This window comes from Aquarana catesbeiana, linkage group LG02 (genome assembly GCF_042186555.1).
Source record: "Aquarana catesbeiana isolate 2022-GZ linkage group LG02, ASM4218655v1, whole genome shotgun sequence".
NCBI classification, from domain to species: Eukaryota; Metazoa; Chordata; class Amphibia; order Anura; family Ranidae; genus Aquarana; species Aquarana catesbeiana.
Window position 1 is genome coordinate 646,673,190 of NC_133325.1, and position 13,825 is coordinate 646,687,014.

General features: G+C 39.0%; 1 protein-coding gene across 5 annotated transcripts in view; it reads left to right on the top strand.

Annotated features, from left to right (window-relative positions):
* Positions 1-13,825, top strand: part of CNKSR2 (connector enhancer of kinase suppressor of Ras 2) — a 465,074-nt gene that overhangs the window by 369,094 nt on the left and 82,155 nt on the right. For all 5 annotated transcript variants that reach the window (XM_073616493.1, XM_073616494.1, XM_073616495.1 and 2 more), the window contains 2 exons: positions 934-1,007; positions 5,233-5,304. In XM_073616493.1, coding sequence (XP_073472594.1) covers positions 934-1,007; positions 5,233-5,304 — 146 coding nt within the window. The remainder of the gene's footprint in view (positions 1-933; positions 1,008-5,232; positions 5,305-13,825) is intronic.

Sequence of the window (13,825 nt, forward strand, 5' to 3'; positions counted from 1 at the left end):
GAAAATCGGTTAGCCGATTGAAACGCGTCAGCTAGATGCCCCCACTCTTTGACAACCACCACCTGGATTGTATTTATCATCCCCTACTTTATTCATGGTGTGTTTTTGCTCCCCCCAGTACATGCTGTTTGAAGAACTCCATCAGGATGTGTGCTCACACTGGGTAACGCCAGTCTTCCTGTTTCTCTACGCCCTAAAATGTGGGTGGAAACTTTTTTATTATATTTTTGGCAATAAATTGTTTCTATTAATATTTATAGCCAGTGTGTTCCTCATTGATTGACCCTGTCCCTTGACCTTCTGCCCCCCCCCCCCTTTTTCATAACAGCTTGTCCATTATTGGGGTTAAGAAGGTTCAAAACCTTATCCTGTTGTAATTGCTGTCAGACAAATATAAAAACCTGATTTGAGATTTTACCCCTCCTCCAATCTGAAACTAAAAAATGTGTTGAGCTTTAAAATAAAACTTCATGGGAATGAGGAGTTGCATGGTATTGAATTACCCTTTTAACCTGAACATTGTGAAGAGCAATTTAACAAGGTAGTAGTTTGATGTACAGTGTAAAGCTAGACATATAACCTTGGTGGAAGTCCAATCTCAATCCACAGTTTTATCATTGTGGTTGTATTTAATTTGCCATGTTTAGAACATGGACATGCAAATTTAGATTGCAAGAGTGTGCAGGTCTATGCACTCATCAGACGCTCCCAGCTTCACACTTGCCTAGTGTTTGGAGACTATTAATCGGTTAGCTAACAAATCCAACACGGGCACTTGTTTGGTCTTCAAGATTTGAGGACCAGAGCTTTTATTGAGATCTGTAACATTTTAACCAGATAAGGTAATAATTGATTTCTATAGTTCTAGAAAATCAGCTATATTCGCTATTTTGGCATTGTGCTATCTAAATAATATACATTTTTACATTTTAGGAGGAAAAAGCCGAAGGATTTATTAGTCTACCAGAATTTAAAATAGATCGAGCCAGTGAGTGCCGTAAGAAATTGTGAGTAAACATAGTTTATACAATGTGACTGATACTTGGAAAATTGTGTACGTTTAGACATATAGGTATTTCATGTAATGGTGAATGTGTCCAAGGATGAGCAGGAAAAAAGGAACCTTCAGACTAAATGAAAACTGTCCTGTAATTTGTAATAGCAGAGCTGTTCAGACTCTTTAAAGCTGGTCTATTAATAATTTTACATTACAACTTTTAAGAACAATGAGTTCTTATTCATAAATAATTGTAGGCAAACTGTAATTTGTTGTAAAAGATCACTGTGTTACCTGCCCAAAAGGTTTAATTTTCCCTAGCCAATTTTCAAATCCAGATATTCTTGTTAGAAAGCACTACAAGGCTCTCCCTTTTCTCTACTAAGGCTAGGTTTCCGCAATTGCGACCTGAAAGTCGCGTGATTTAGCCACAATTTTGATGCGACTGAAAACAATGACTGTGTATTCTTGAGATCTATGGATCTCAAGTCGCATCAAAGTGGGACACAAGTAGTGCAGGGACTACTTTGAAGTCGCACAGATATGAATGGTCCTCATTGGAAATCATAGGGAATAACTTGTCATGTGACTTTGCAGTCCCATGTCGCATGATAAGTTGCACTATTGGAAACCGAGCCTTAAGGACATTATTTTGGTCAAGGTCCATCCCAGTCCTGGATTAGATAGTGAAGAGCCTGCAACACACTGAAGGGGTCAGTGCTTTTGCACTGCCCTCCTATTTGGCAGGATGCTGTGCACTATGCAATGTAGTCTGATGCCTATACTACAGGGGACTACAGAAGGTTGAGATACTTTTTAAAATGCTTATTAAGTATTGCTCAAAATAATACCGTGGTATTTTATATATGCCTGCATTTCTGATTTAAGTGTCAATTCTTAAAGCCCAATTTCAAAATGCACACACTTTCACTGCAATACTGTCCCCCACAGACTCACTGCTTGGTGTCATTCAACCTACTTACTGTGAGCCCAGGGAATCAATAACATGCCTTGGGGTGTTTCAAAAAGCTGCTCTGGGATCCTAGAAGAAGGTTGCAGGGAACTATGCTCATGTCACTGCTGAGCAATTTCACTGCAGCATTCAGGACCACCCACTGCCCAAAGTGGAAGAAGACCAGTGACATTGCATGAGTAGACAGATGACCTGTAGAAAAAAGGTATGTATTCAGAGACTTAAAAATGTTGGGAGGTGGAGCCTAGGGTGGGGGTTAAATAGGTTGGAATTTGACTTTAAAGTATATGTAAACCCTAACATTGCACTTCTCTTTTTTAATTATCTTTGCTCTGCTAAATATACAATTGAAAGTGTGTTGTTATATCTGTTCAGTAAATGCAAAACAATACCTCTTAATCTTGTTTAACAAGTATGTGATGTACTTGCAGGGTCTTTAAAGATATAAAATGGGAAATGTGCATGTATTGCATAGATGTACTGGTTATGATTTAAAAAAAAAATTTGTCCTGACATACCCTTTAGGTACCGCAACCCATAGCAGTCAATCAGAAATTATTTTGGACTGGTCGGACTTAAAAATCAGTGAGACTACTTAAGAATAAATATTTAAGAACAAACGGTTTCGCTGAATAGGGGGGGAATGTCTAATTTGTTTTAGGTTTAAAGGGAAACTAATATGCAACTCATATGATCATGTACCATTGGAAAGAAGAGGTTCACTATCTGTATTTTTGTATTTTTCTGTATATTTATTTAAAAAAGACATTTGCCTCCTACAATACTAATCACTATTTATATATAGATAGACAGTATTCTTATTCCAAAGTGATTATTTAAGAAAAACTAATTGCACCATTGTGATGAGCTTTTTTCAATGTTAATGTTTCATTTAACACTCTTTGTAGTCAGGATTTTGTTCCATAGTTATATTTTAGACATGTTGCAGTAAATTGCTCTTCTTTAGGTGATAGTGAAAAATAGAAAGTGTTGCTGCCTGACATGGACATATATTGTGCTACATTTCCAGAAAATGGATAGCTGCTGCTTTAAGTTGATATTTTCCTGCAGTGCCATCCAAGCTTTGGGTTTTGCCAGACCGTGTTGAGTGTAGTGCTGTAAGCTGCATTCATTTGTTCATACTGTTGACATTTAGCACCTAAGGTCCCAGTATAAGGATAGTAAATGTCATCATCATGCTTGATAAAAGTTCTAAGAGAGCAGTTACTTGCAATTTTAAACTCAGGAAGAATGGGTTTTTGACAAGCTGCTTTCTCACAGTAAAAGATTCATGTTGGCCAACAGCTATTAAAGGACTCCACCAGGCATGTATGAAATCACCCTTTTAGTTCAAAAGTTTTAAAACTGTGTGCTCAGTTCAGCTAGATTTATGACCTGAGTTGTTGCACACTGGCTAAATGTAAATATGACCAGTGGTGGAGGCTGGGAGTGATCTAGGCATAAGATAGGGTGTGGGTTTAGAATAAGTTCCACCAGTGTAGTGATGTTCCCTTGACCATGTGCACCTAGAGCTCCATCTGCATTATGAATAATCTAATATGTAAACTAGTGAAAGCATACCTATGTATAGCTTTTGGCCTGTCTTCAGCTCCTGCATGTGAAACATAATTGTGGCAGGGAGAAGTGTGCTGTCAACAGGCTGGTTCATTGTGCAAGCTGAACCTGAATGGTTTGCTTTACTTGGCAACTAAAGAGAATCTAGAGCTGCAGTAATGTATTTGTTGCAAATCTGGGAGTGGGAAGATGGAAATTGGCTTAGAGCTCAGTACAATTTAAGGATAAAAGGATGCGTCATTCATAGCGATTCATTTATTTCTTATGTCTTAAAGTACATATATCTGGGCAAAGTAAAAAAAAAATGACATGCAGTAGGTGTCTGCAATACATGCACAGTTCCTCACTATTTATCCCTTTCAAAAAACTGCAATTACAGAAAAATGCCCGGTGATCTTGCCAAAAAAACAGTAAGCCCTTAGGTTGATGTTGTTTAGTGTGTCAAAGGCAGATTTGATAACAAACACTCAAGCAGTATTGGTAGAAATTCTCTCCTGTTAGATTTAAAAATCTGCCTGTCCTTTGCACTTCTCTGTTCATCTCTACATGCATAGATTAATTTATTTCTCAGCAAAACAAGGCTGGTTTGAATCTCAAGGGCATGTGTGTAAGCGGGTTGTAGTCTTGGGGTTGTGTTTATATGCCAGTCAAAATGAACCTCCCCGCAGCTGCTCCTGCAAGAATTTTACAATTGTGGTGATGTCAGTGGGAGTAATAAAAGCTTTTTGTACTAGATAAACAAAAATTAGTGCTAGGACATTCATTAGAGGGGAAAAAGGGATGTTTGGGGGTACATGTGGGTAATGTATGCAGGGGCAGCTGCTGGAAGCTTAGTTTTTATTGACATAGGCCCACCCAGTACTACATTTTCCAAGAGTCATTTCACTACATGCAGTTTGTGCGCAGTGTTCTGCTTCCCATCTCAGCCCCTAAAGTGTGATTTCCATAACTGATCCAGCTTTAACTTAGTTACTCAATCCAAATAACACCTTGCAGATCATAGAAAGCTTTAATCCAAATACTTGTGCAGATCATAACAAATGAACATCAGATGGGTCACAAAATCACACATTGTCTAGCTCCAGCAGAATCCAGTACATGTGATAAATCAAGGCTAAAGCATGAGGAAGAGTGGGATTAACTACATAGAGCATCCCCTAGCTACAGAATGAGGTAGGGACACCGTTATTAAGGGCAAACAGGCACTGCATGTGTAACATGATAAGCAGGCTGTTCAGAGTCAAGGCAGCAGCATTATTTTGCTGGGAAATAAATCAATGTATGCTATTTAAAGGGATAGAGAGGGCTACGTGAAGTTCTGTAGTCCAGAAGGCAGGGCTGACAACACTGCTTTGTATTTCAGTGCAGTAAAAGCATTGGGTTATCAGCTTAAACTGGAAGTTAGAAGCATACTGGATTTTTGGCTAATCCACAGGTATTTTCTGTACGGTAGTGAATTAACCCTCAAGGAAATGTGCATGTACTGAAGAGATGCGCTAAATATGTTTTTAAAGAATACATGAAATGATGTCCCTTGTTTCATTACAAACAGAAGTTTGGAATTCTCATATCATCTGGTAGTTATTATAAAGTGTTAAGTGTCATATTGTATTCACAGTCTTCTAGGCATGGTGTAAAATGCAATGCTTCTTTCTGAATGTTACTTTATTATTCTTTCTCATTGTAGTGCATTTAAAGCTTGCCACCCGAAGATCAAAAGCTTCTACTTTGCTGCTGACAATTTAGATGATATGAACAGGTAAGGTCAACGTGTTGTGTGTTATATTTTAGGAGCTGGTCTATTCTTGGAACTGACAGTTGTTTATTATCGGATGATTGTGTCATTTTCCAGCTGTTTCTTAGCAGAGTTATTTCTTTTATGCATGGGGTAGACTTTAACCTTTAAAATATGGAGTATGCTGGACCATGTAGGAAAAGACAAATATTTGTCTTTCTGGCCAACAACTTATCATGGCTTATGATGCACATGCCTAGCCTGCTTATCATAACAAAATAGGCTATTATTGAACTGTAGGTAATCTAAAAAGGGAAGGTAGTCTGTTACTCAATACTGGGTGGGTAAAAAGGAAAATTTAAATATATAACCATAACTGTCCATATGCTGTCCATTGAATTTTTCAGCTTCCATGCAGTCAGGTTAGACCTTGGAACTCAGTATCTACTGTGGGTCTTTTTAGATTTAGCCATAAATGGGTCATCATGTTGCATCCATTGGTATATGGACATCTCAGGGCCTTCACTAGCTTTGAAATTAGTGTGCTCGAGTCGAGATATAAATGGAGGGCCTCTTATAAAGCCATCTTAAAGTAGTAATTGCATTAAAGTTGGTAAAGCATGAAAATATCTATTGGACACAGCAATATAAGTCCAATTCTCATATCATTCTCTCTTCGTATGTTAATATAAGCAAAGTGTCAGTACTTACTTTAAAAGAAAAACATTAAATTACATTGTTTTGTTATGTCCCTCTGTGAAGTGACAGTGCTTCTGCACCCCCCCTTCCCCAATGGGTTGCAGTCGCTGTGTGCATCCACAGTGTTCTTTGAGACTATAGCACGACTCGTAAGGTCTGGTGTTAGGTGGTACAAATCTTCAGCTCTGTAATGCCTCCTCCTCTTACACCCAGCAATGGCTTTCAGTAACATGTTCACATGTAATGCACCAAGAATTCTGGGAAATGTCCCCAATCAGAAGGTTTTTCTGGAATGCAAGATGAGGAACAGGTTAAACTTACTAACAGCACCCTTTAGATTGAGGCAGCAGGAATGCTGGCCAGTGGTTTGGAATAGTTTTCCTAAAGTCTACAAACTGCGAAGGTGAGGCACATTTAAATATGGCACCAATGTGAATAGAGCTGAGCAGAGCTGAAGCATATGTCATATAAAGAATAGAATGTAGAAAATACGTACATGTTCTGACGTTTTTGATGTGTTGTTTATATAGACAAGTGATTTCTAAACTACCTCCTGACACAAGAGCATTAACTTCTAAAGAGGTCTATAGCTTGCATGACACAAAAGCATTGACTCCTGAAGATGCCTATAGCTTGCACACATAAAAGTAAAAACCATAACATTTTATGTCATATAAATTTAAATGCATGAACATATCCACTTACTTTTTATACACACAAGAAAAAAGTTCACCATCTGTGTTACACAGCACACAAAACAGAACCTGTGACCTTGACAGCTAGGATCTTCTATTAAAGATATGAAGCTGCTGCTAATGTGATAGCTGTTGGCAGATCTTATTGAAATACTAATCTTGTTGTCAACTTCCTTTCTTAGGGAACAGAAGTAAATGTCACATCGAAAGGAGAGTGAGATATTTGTTAATTTGCGTTATGCCAGATACACATAAAATGGGGACGTTTATTAAATTTGCCTTAAAGCAAACCTGTGCTATGCCCATCTATTATATATTTAAAATGTCCCCTTAATAAATTCCCACTGCAGTTCCTGAGAAGCAACATCCCTTTTTGTAAAAACACCTACATTTTGCAAATCCATATGTCTCTATCAGCTACATTCCTGTGTCAGTCCCCTCCATCTGTAAATTTTGTGGCTGTCCAGTTTGAACTATAAAAAACATACATAATCCTGTATCTCTTGGCACCTTTTTGAGGCTAGGGGGCACCCGTTCTCCCCTATGTCTCTAGATGGGGGTGTACATCTAGCAAGTACATGGTCTGCAAGACTAGAAAAAAAAAAACATTTTAACAGAGATGCTGGGGATGCCCAAATGTACTTAACTGCTCTCCTTCATATCTCCAAAGAAATAAGTTAGGTCAGAGATATACCAACAATTATTGGGCCAGGTTTGCCAGGGAGAAGAATTTAGCATAATCAGGACATGGGCACATCAAAACGGGGCCGAACATTTTTATAGCATGGGCATGCAAATGTATAATGCACTAATGTTCTTCTATGATCCAAGATTAATGATAGATTCCTAAATCCGTTATTTTTATCTGATGCACTTTTGCATTCATGTCTAATAATGTCTGAAAAATACTTTGGTCTTAGGCTCGGTTTCCAAGGGTGCGACTTCTTATGCGACTTGGGTTTGCAAAGTCGCATGATAAGTCATACCCCATGATTTCCAATGAGTACCGTTCATACCTGTGCAACTTCAAAGTAGTCCTTGCACTACTTTGGTCCCACTTTGATGCAAATTGAGGTCCATAGACCTCAAGAATACACAGGCATTGTTTTAAACCGCATCAAAATCATGGAACTTTCAGGTCGCAATAGTGGAAACCTAGCCTTAATCAAAAAGTTTGGCATTAAACTGATACAATTTACCTAGACTGAAAATGTTTATATATTTTAATATTTACAGTTTATTCACCAGGCACAAAGCATTACTAAGTAACTAACACAATCATTTAAATGCTGATAACTGTGTATTCTAAGATTTCAAAAAAGATATATAGCTATTAGCTGACGTAACATATTTGTCTGAAGGCTAACAATTGTATCTTTGTTTTGTTTTTGTGTATAAATATGTGGGTCTCGGATTCCATATTGTACAAGCCAAACAAACAAAAAAAAAAAAAATGTTGTCCAACCTTAGCCTTTTTGCATTTATTACAGTAGCCTGGTCCTCACAGTTTTAGCATATCAAGGGCTATCAGAGTACAATATATAAGGCTGCTACTAAAATGAATATTAAAACTGCTGTCAGAAAAACTTAGTAATAATTACAGTATGTACAAGCTGTGATGGTGTCATCAAAAGAATGAAACTAGCAATTTGCAGAAGAACCTAGCAAATGAAAAAGGATGTAGGTTTTGAGTCTCAGGGGATTTCTTTTAAATACTAGAAAAAAAAAAGTGGAACAAAATCAGATACCAGTCAGGTCTCTTCTTGTATTCTTTTGGAAAATGAAGTAAGGAATCTAATTGGTCCATAGATCCACTTTTATTCCTTTTAGCATGTATATAGTGAGTAACCATATTTATTTAGTTCATGATTAGAACTTAAAGTGGAATTCCACCCATTTTAAAGTCAGCAGATTCAAAAAGTGTAGCTGCTGACTTTTTATAAACACACTCACATGTCCCACGGTCCAGCGATGCGGGCAACATGAAGCCTCGCTCCTATCCCCCTCCTCTCTGCGGTGCCGGCATTATAACTGTGGGCACACTGCGCATGCACGAGCTGCGCTGCACAATGTGAATGGCTGGGAAATCTTCTGGGACCTGTGATGTGTCCCAGAAAATTGCAGGGAGGGAGAGGTATACTTCCTTCTGGTGCCGCAGTGCCAGGGGAGGAAGTGGGAGCTGGGTGCCTGTCAAAATTGGGTACCCCCCCCAAAGACTGTCAGAGGGTCACCAGTACTTAAAGTGGAAGTTCCATTCTTGGGTGGAACTCCGCTTTAAATGGGCATGGATATTTACAGCATGTGATAGTGTTAGACTGATTGTTATTCTGCTGCGACAAATCACCAGTGGCATGATCACTAAAAAGAATATCTGTGTGTCCCTATGGAATCACCAGCTTAACCAGACAAATTATGATGAGATAGGCTCTTAAAGGACATTCAATTCCCTTTGCTAAACCAGTGTGAAACACAGTAGTCTCTTGATATTGAGAAGCATACAGTATGCATAAAGCTACTATAATAACAGTAATTCACTCAATAATATCACAAAAACAAGCTCATGTTAGCAAAGGACAAGGCTACAACTTTATGAAGGATATGCAGTTTACCACAAATATATCCATTGCCTTTAGTAAACCTGTGTCAGTCACAAGTTTACTGTGAGCACCTTAAAGCCCAAGCTCAGGAATTTGAAAAAAAAAAAATACCATTGCAGTGGGTCATATGGTTATATGCCCTTTATGTTCAGGGGTGAAGGAATAAGGAGTAATATTCAGTGCTCCAGCAGGGTACCTCCATTGGAGCAGCTGGCCCCCCAATAACCCTATGTTGTGATGACACCACCCACAGACCAGAGCATTGGAGAAAAGAGGGCAGCATGGGTGGGAAACAAATTTCTGAAGTTGGACTTTAACAATAACCAGAACACTTCCCTGAATGCTTGTACTTTTTATGATGGCTGAGCAAGCAATTGACTACCCCAAAAACCCACTTGAGGGCATAAACCATGATCAATAGCACCAGCAAAGTAAAGGCCGCCAATAAAGTCATGATGATAAAGTTGAGGGAGAGTGGGTAGAGAACGCATCTGATGGTTGAGCACTTTTAAGGTCAGTGCATGCATCCATTAATACCATAATTAATAGACTCATAGGCCCACCTACTCATACCATAACTATATCAACATCCCTAATACTTACAGCAGTCCATTACTTCCATCACAAATCCAAAACATAAAATGTTTAATACTCATTTTAGAATAGTGGGTGAAGGCATGAAAATTATTCTCCCCCCCCCTCCCCCCGGGGCAACTGTACATCCAGAATCGTTTGTTTATTTTAGTCCACCCCACTATAATATGTCTAATTATACTGTCTAATTGTTCCCAAATTTCTGCCTTATAGAGCTACTAGTTATCACATAGGGCACTGATAACAAGCATTCAGTTTGTAATAAATGGCTGTATCTATGCTAGATGAGCAATTGTCCCAAAGGCAAAATGGAATGGCCCCATTTACTATCCTAAACGATGTGCATTGTTGAGGGAAGTGGGACCTACAGATACATTCTATTTTAATAAGACTTATTATGTATCATATGAAACTACTTGCTGGTAGTCTACTTCTTCAGTTTTGCTGATTTTCCTTTATTTATCATTTCTGTTCGCAGAAAGAAACAATATTGTGTAGCAGATTTTATGTACACAGAGAACAGCATAACAATATAAATAAAAGTAACTGCTTATGGGTATAAAATGACATCTGCTAGACTGGATTCTGGGTACGTGACTTAACCGAGTGAAAGCATTCGTCAGAAAACAGACATTTGTTCAAACATCGAGAGACGCTAGTGGGGATTAATTAAATTTCATGTATCAAAATCAATACCACTGTATGTTCCCTATGAGTTTTGCAATGCCGGATTTCATGCAGTGTATTTATTGCTCTCATAAACCAACTTGTACGTTTTTGACAAAATGGAAATAATGAAGAGTAGAAAAGCCTGTCTAATAATAAATAAAAATCTCACAGGGACCCTCCCCTTTCTGTATGGAGGTACAGAATGATGTATTTGTTTTAAGCGCGCTATCTACATTGTAGTCCCTTTGATGAGATGCTCTGTGTGCATGGTTAGCAATAATACTCTGTTACCCTTTGAGTATTGCAGGTATTTTTTTTTATTCTGTCTGGTCTGTATTAGTTTAAATGTTGGATGCTGCATTCTAGCATTGAAATTGGTTATATTGTTCCCTTGCTCACCTTTCTTCTTCTGTAATACTGCAGACAGGCTTGGCATTGACATGCACTTTGGATGACCTTGCTTTCTTTCCTATGCACAGATCTGTACATGGGGTTTATCACCTGGATGTGACCTGTAATAAGATCCTGTTAGCTGTTGGCTGCAACTGCCAAAGTTGTCTTATGACAGGGGGTCAGGCAAGCCAAAATATCTGACCGGCTGATATCTCTGCTACTTCAAATAGTCTGAGAATGACTTGCAAATTCATAGGCGATCGCTCATTAGAGTCAACAGAGCCCACGGAACAAACCGATCACCACTGAGGACATTGCTGTATAAAAGTAAAACCTGTTCCATGTCTGAGCCAACAATTCTGGCTTTGACTATCTAATTTTGGAAGTCATATTATCCATGCTACACATTACTTAACGCATAGTTCATCCATTTTTGTTTTTCTACCTTTAGCACAATTTGTACATCTGTCAGATGTCCGGGGAAAAAAAAAACATGTGTTCAGGGGGTTGGCAAAGGATTCCAAAATCATTGTCTTGTCAGTTTCAAGCAGCTACATAATAGCTATAATGCAGACTTGCACATGAAGGGTCAGATATTAAAGGACAACTCTAAAAAAACGTAAGCAATGCATCCTGCTCAATGTTTTTTTTAACTTAAAGCAGAACTCTAGCCAGAATTGGATACATTAAATCGGATGCATTAAATAGTCAATGCAAAGCTAAAATAAAATTTTGCTGCCATACTCATCTTCAATAGAAACATTTCTTCTGCAGTACATATTTCTTCCACTAGATGTCCTCAGTTTGATGGTCAGTATCATTCAACTCACTTTCTTTGAGCCTGGGTCATCCTGGACCTGTCCCAGCCTGTAAATGGACAGTGGACGGAGAAGGAGAAGTAGTACAGTGATGCAATTAGCTCTCTGTTACCCTGATTTCTCTACCCTATCAGAATGATTTTTATGACCATATGAAGTGATTCACACCTTGTGTTGCTCCTTCATGTTTCAGCCCTGCTGTAAAGGGACTGCAAGAGGTTGATACTGGGTTAAATCCACACTCTTACTACTTACATTTAAAAAATTTAATTACGATTACATTGCACTAATCTCTGTATTTTTAAAGCAAACCTATAACATAACCAAATGTACAAATGCCCCCCAACCATGTACAAGGAACCCTTCATTGCCATTGGTGTCACTAGGTGCTCTCTGTTGTCTATGGAAGCAGTTTATTACCCTAAAAAATGAAAATGAACAAATAAATGATAATGTTGTCAGTTCCCCTGGTTTGAGACTTGGTAAAGAGGAGAGAATAAACAAAGCTGCTGAAAGCTGCCAAAACCTTGCTGTATGGCTAAATGCTGATCCATTCCAACCAGCACTTCCTGATGGTGGCAGAGCTCTCCCACAGCTTTATACCTCCTATGCATTTATATATACGCCAGTGACGCTGCCCATCACAGTGGTAAATCAATAAAAATGTCTAATCCCCCCAAAATAGATGATGGCATGAAAACAGCATTTGTTTCATAAGTGTTATAGCTTGGCCTCTCAGAATGACCTTCAGTCATGGTTTTTGTGAATGCTGCTGGTATGTGTAGGTATATCCCACCTTGTTTCTCGTATTCAAATCACATGGATAAAATGTGAAGCACTTTCTGTTAGTGCTGAAGATTTCCTGCTTTTTGCAGCCCACCGTTATGATAGGCTACCTCGCTGAGCAATAGATATACCAGTATGTTAACAAGGTACAAAAGCCAGGATCGAGCAAGCAAGGGTTAATACCATTATAAATTGCTGGAGTTTTGCCCAATCATAGTAGACTGCTAGGTACCTACACCTCATACTTTTTAGTGGGTTGCTTTTCTTTTCCTTAGTGATCATCACTTTAACCACCTGCCTACTAGGCACTTTTAGCCCCTTCCTGACCAGGCCAATTTTCAGCTTGCAGCGCTGTCACACTTTGAATGACAATAGCGAGTCATGCAACACTGTACCCAAACAAAATTGTTATAATTTTTTCACACAATTAGAGCTTTCTTTTGGTGATATTTAATCACCACTGGGTTTTTTGTCTAAACAAATGAAAAAAGACCGAACATTTAAAAAAAAAAAGTTTTCGTAGTGTGTTATAAAATTTTGCAAAATGATCATTTTTCTCCTTCACTAATGTACGCTGATGAGGCTGTACTTTATGGGCATTGATAGGCTGCACTGATGGGCACTAATAGGCTGCACTGATAGGCTGCACTGATGAGCAGTTATAGGCGGCACTGATAGGCTGCACTGATGGTCACTGATAGGCTGCACTGATGGGCAATTATGAGGCGGCACTGGTGAGCACTGATGAGGAGGCACTGATGGGCACAGATTAGCAGCACTGGTGAGCACAGATTGGCAGTACTGGTGGGCGCTGTTTGGACTGCTTATTGGCTCTTTACCTCCATCTGTGATCAGTAGTGTCCTCCGGACACAGTGATCATGGAGCACCTTACCCAAGCCCTGCAGTGGGCGCAATCATAGGAGGCCGTCATATGACGGCCTCCCAGAACTAGCTATCTGCGCTGTTGCCATTATTCAGCTATAGCGCGGTCAGTAAGTGGTTGTAAACCTCAGTCATGGAATTTGAGCAAAGCACATATATCTGCAGTGTTTACTTATCTCTCTCTCCAAAGCTTTAAGTGTCGTTTCTCTCTGGTACTTTGTTCCTCTGTTATCAGCATGAGTCTCTTGTGAGAGGTTTTCCTGACAAATGAGATACATTTGTGTTAAGAGGGGGGGGGGAGTTCTGAACGTAGCTGGTCTAGTCACAACACAGCTCTTCTGCTGTGTGGAGGCGGGTGTGTTCCTTTCCTCCAATCAGCGCTCACACACTGTAACTGCAGTGTCTCTGTCC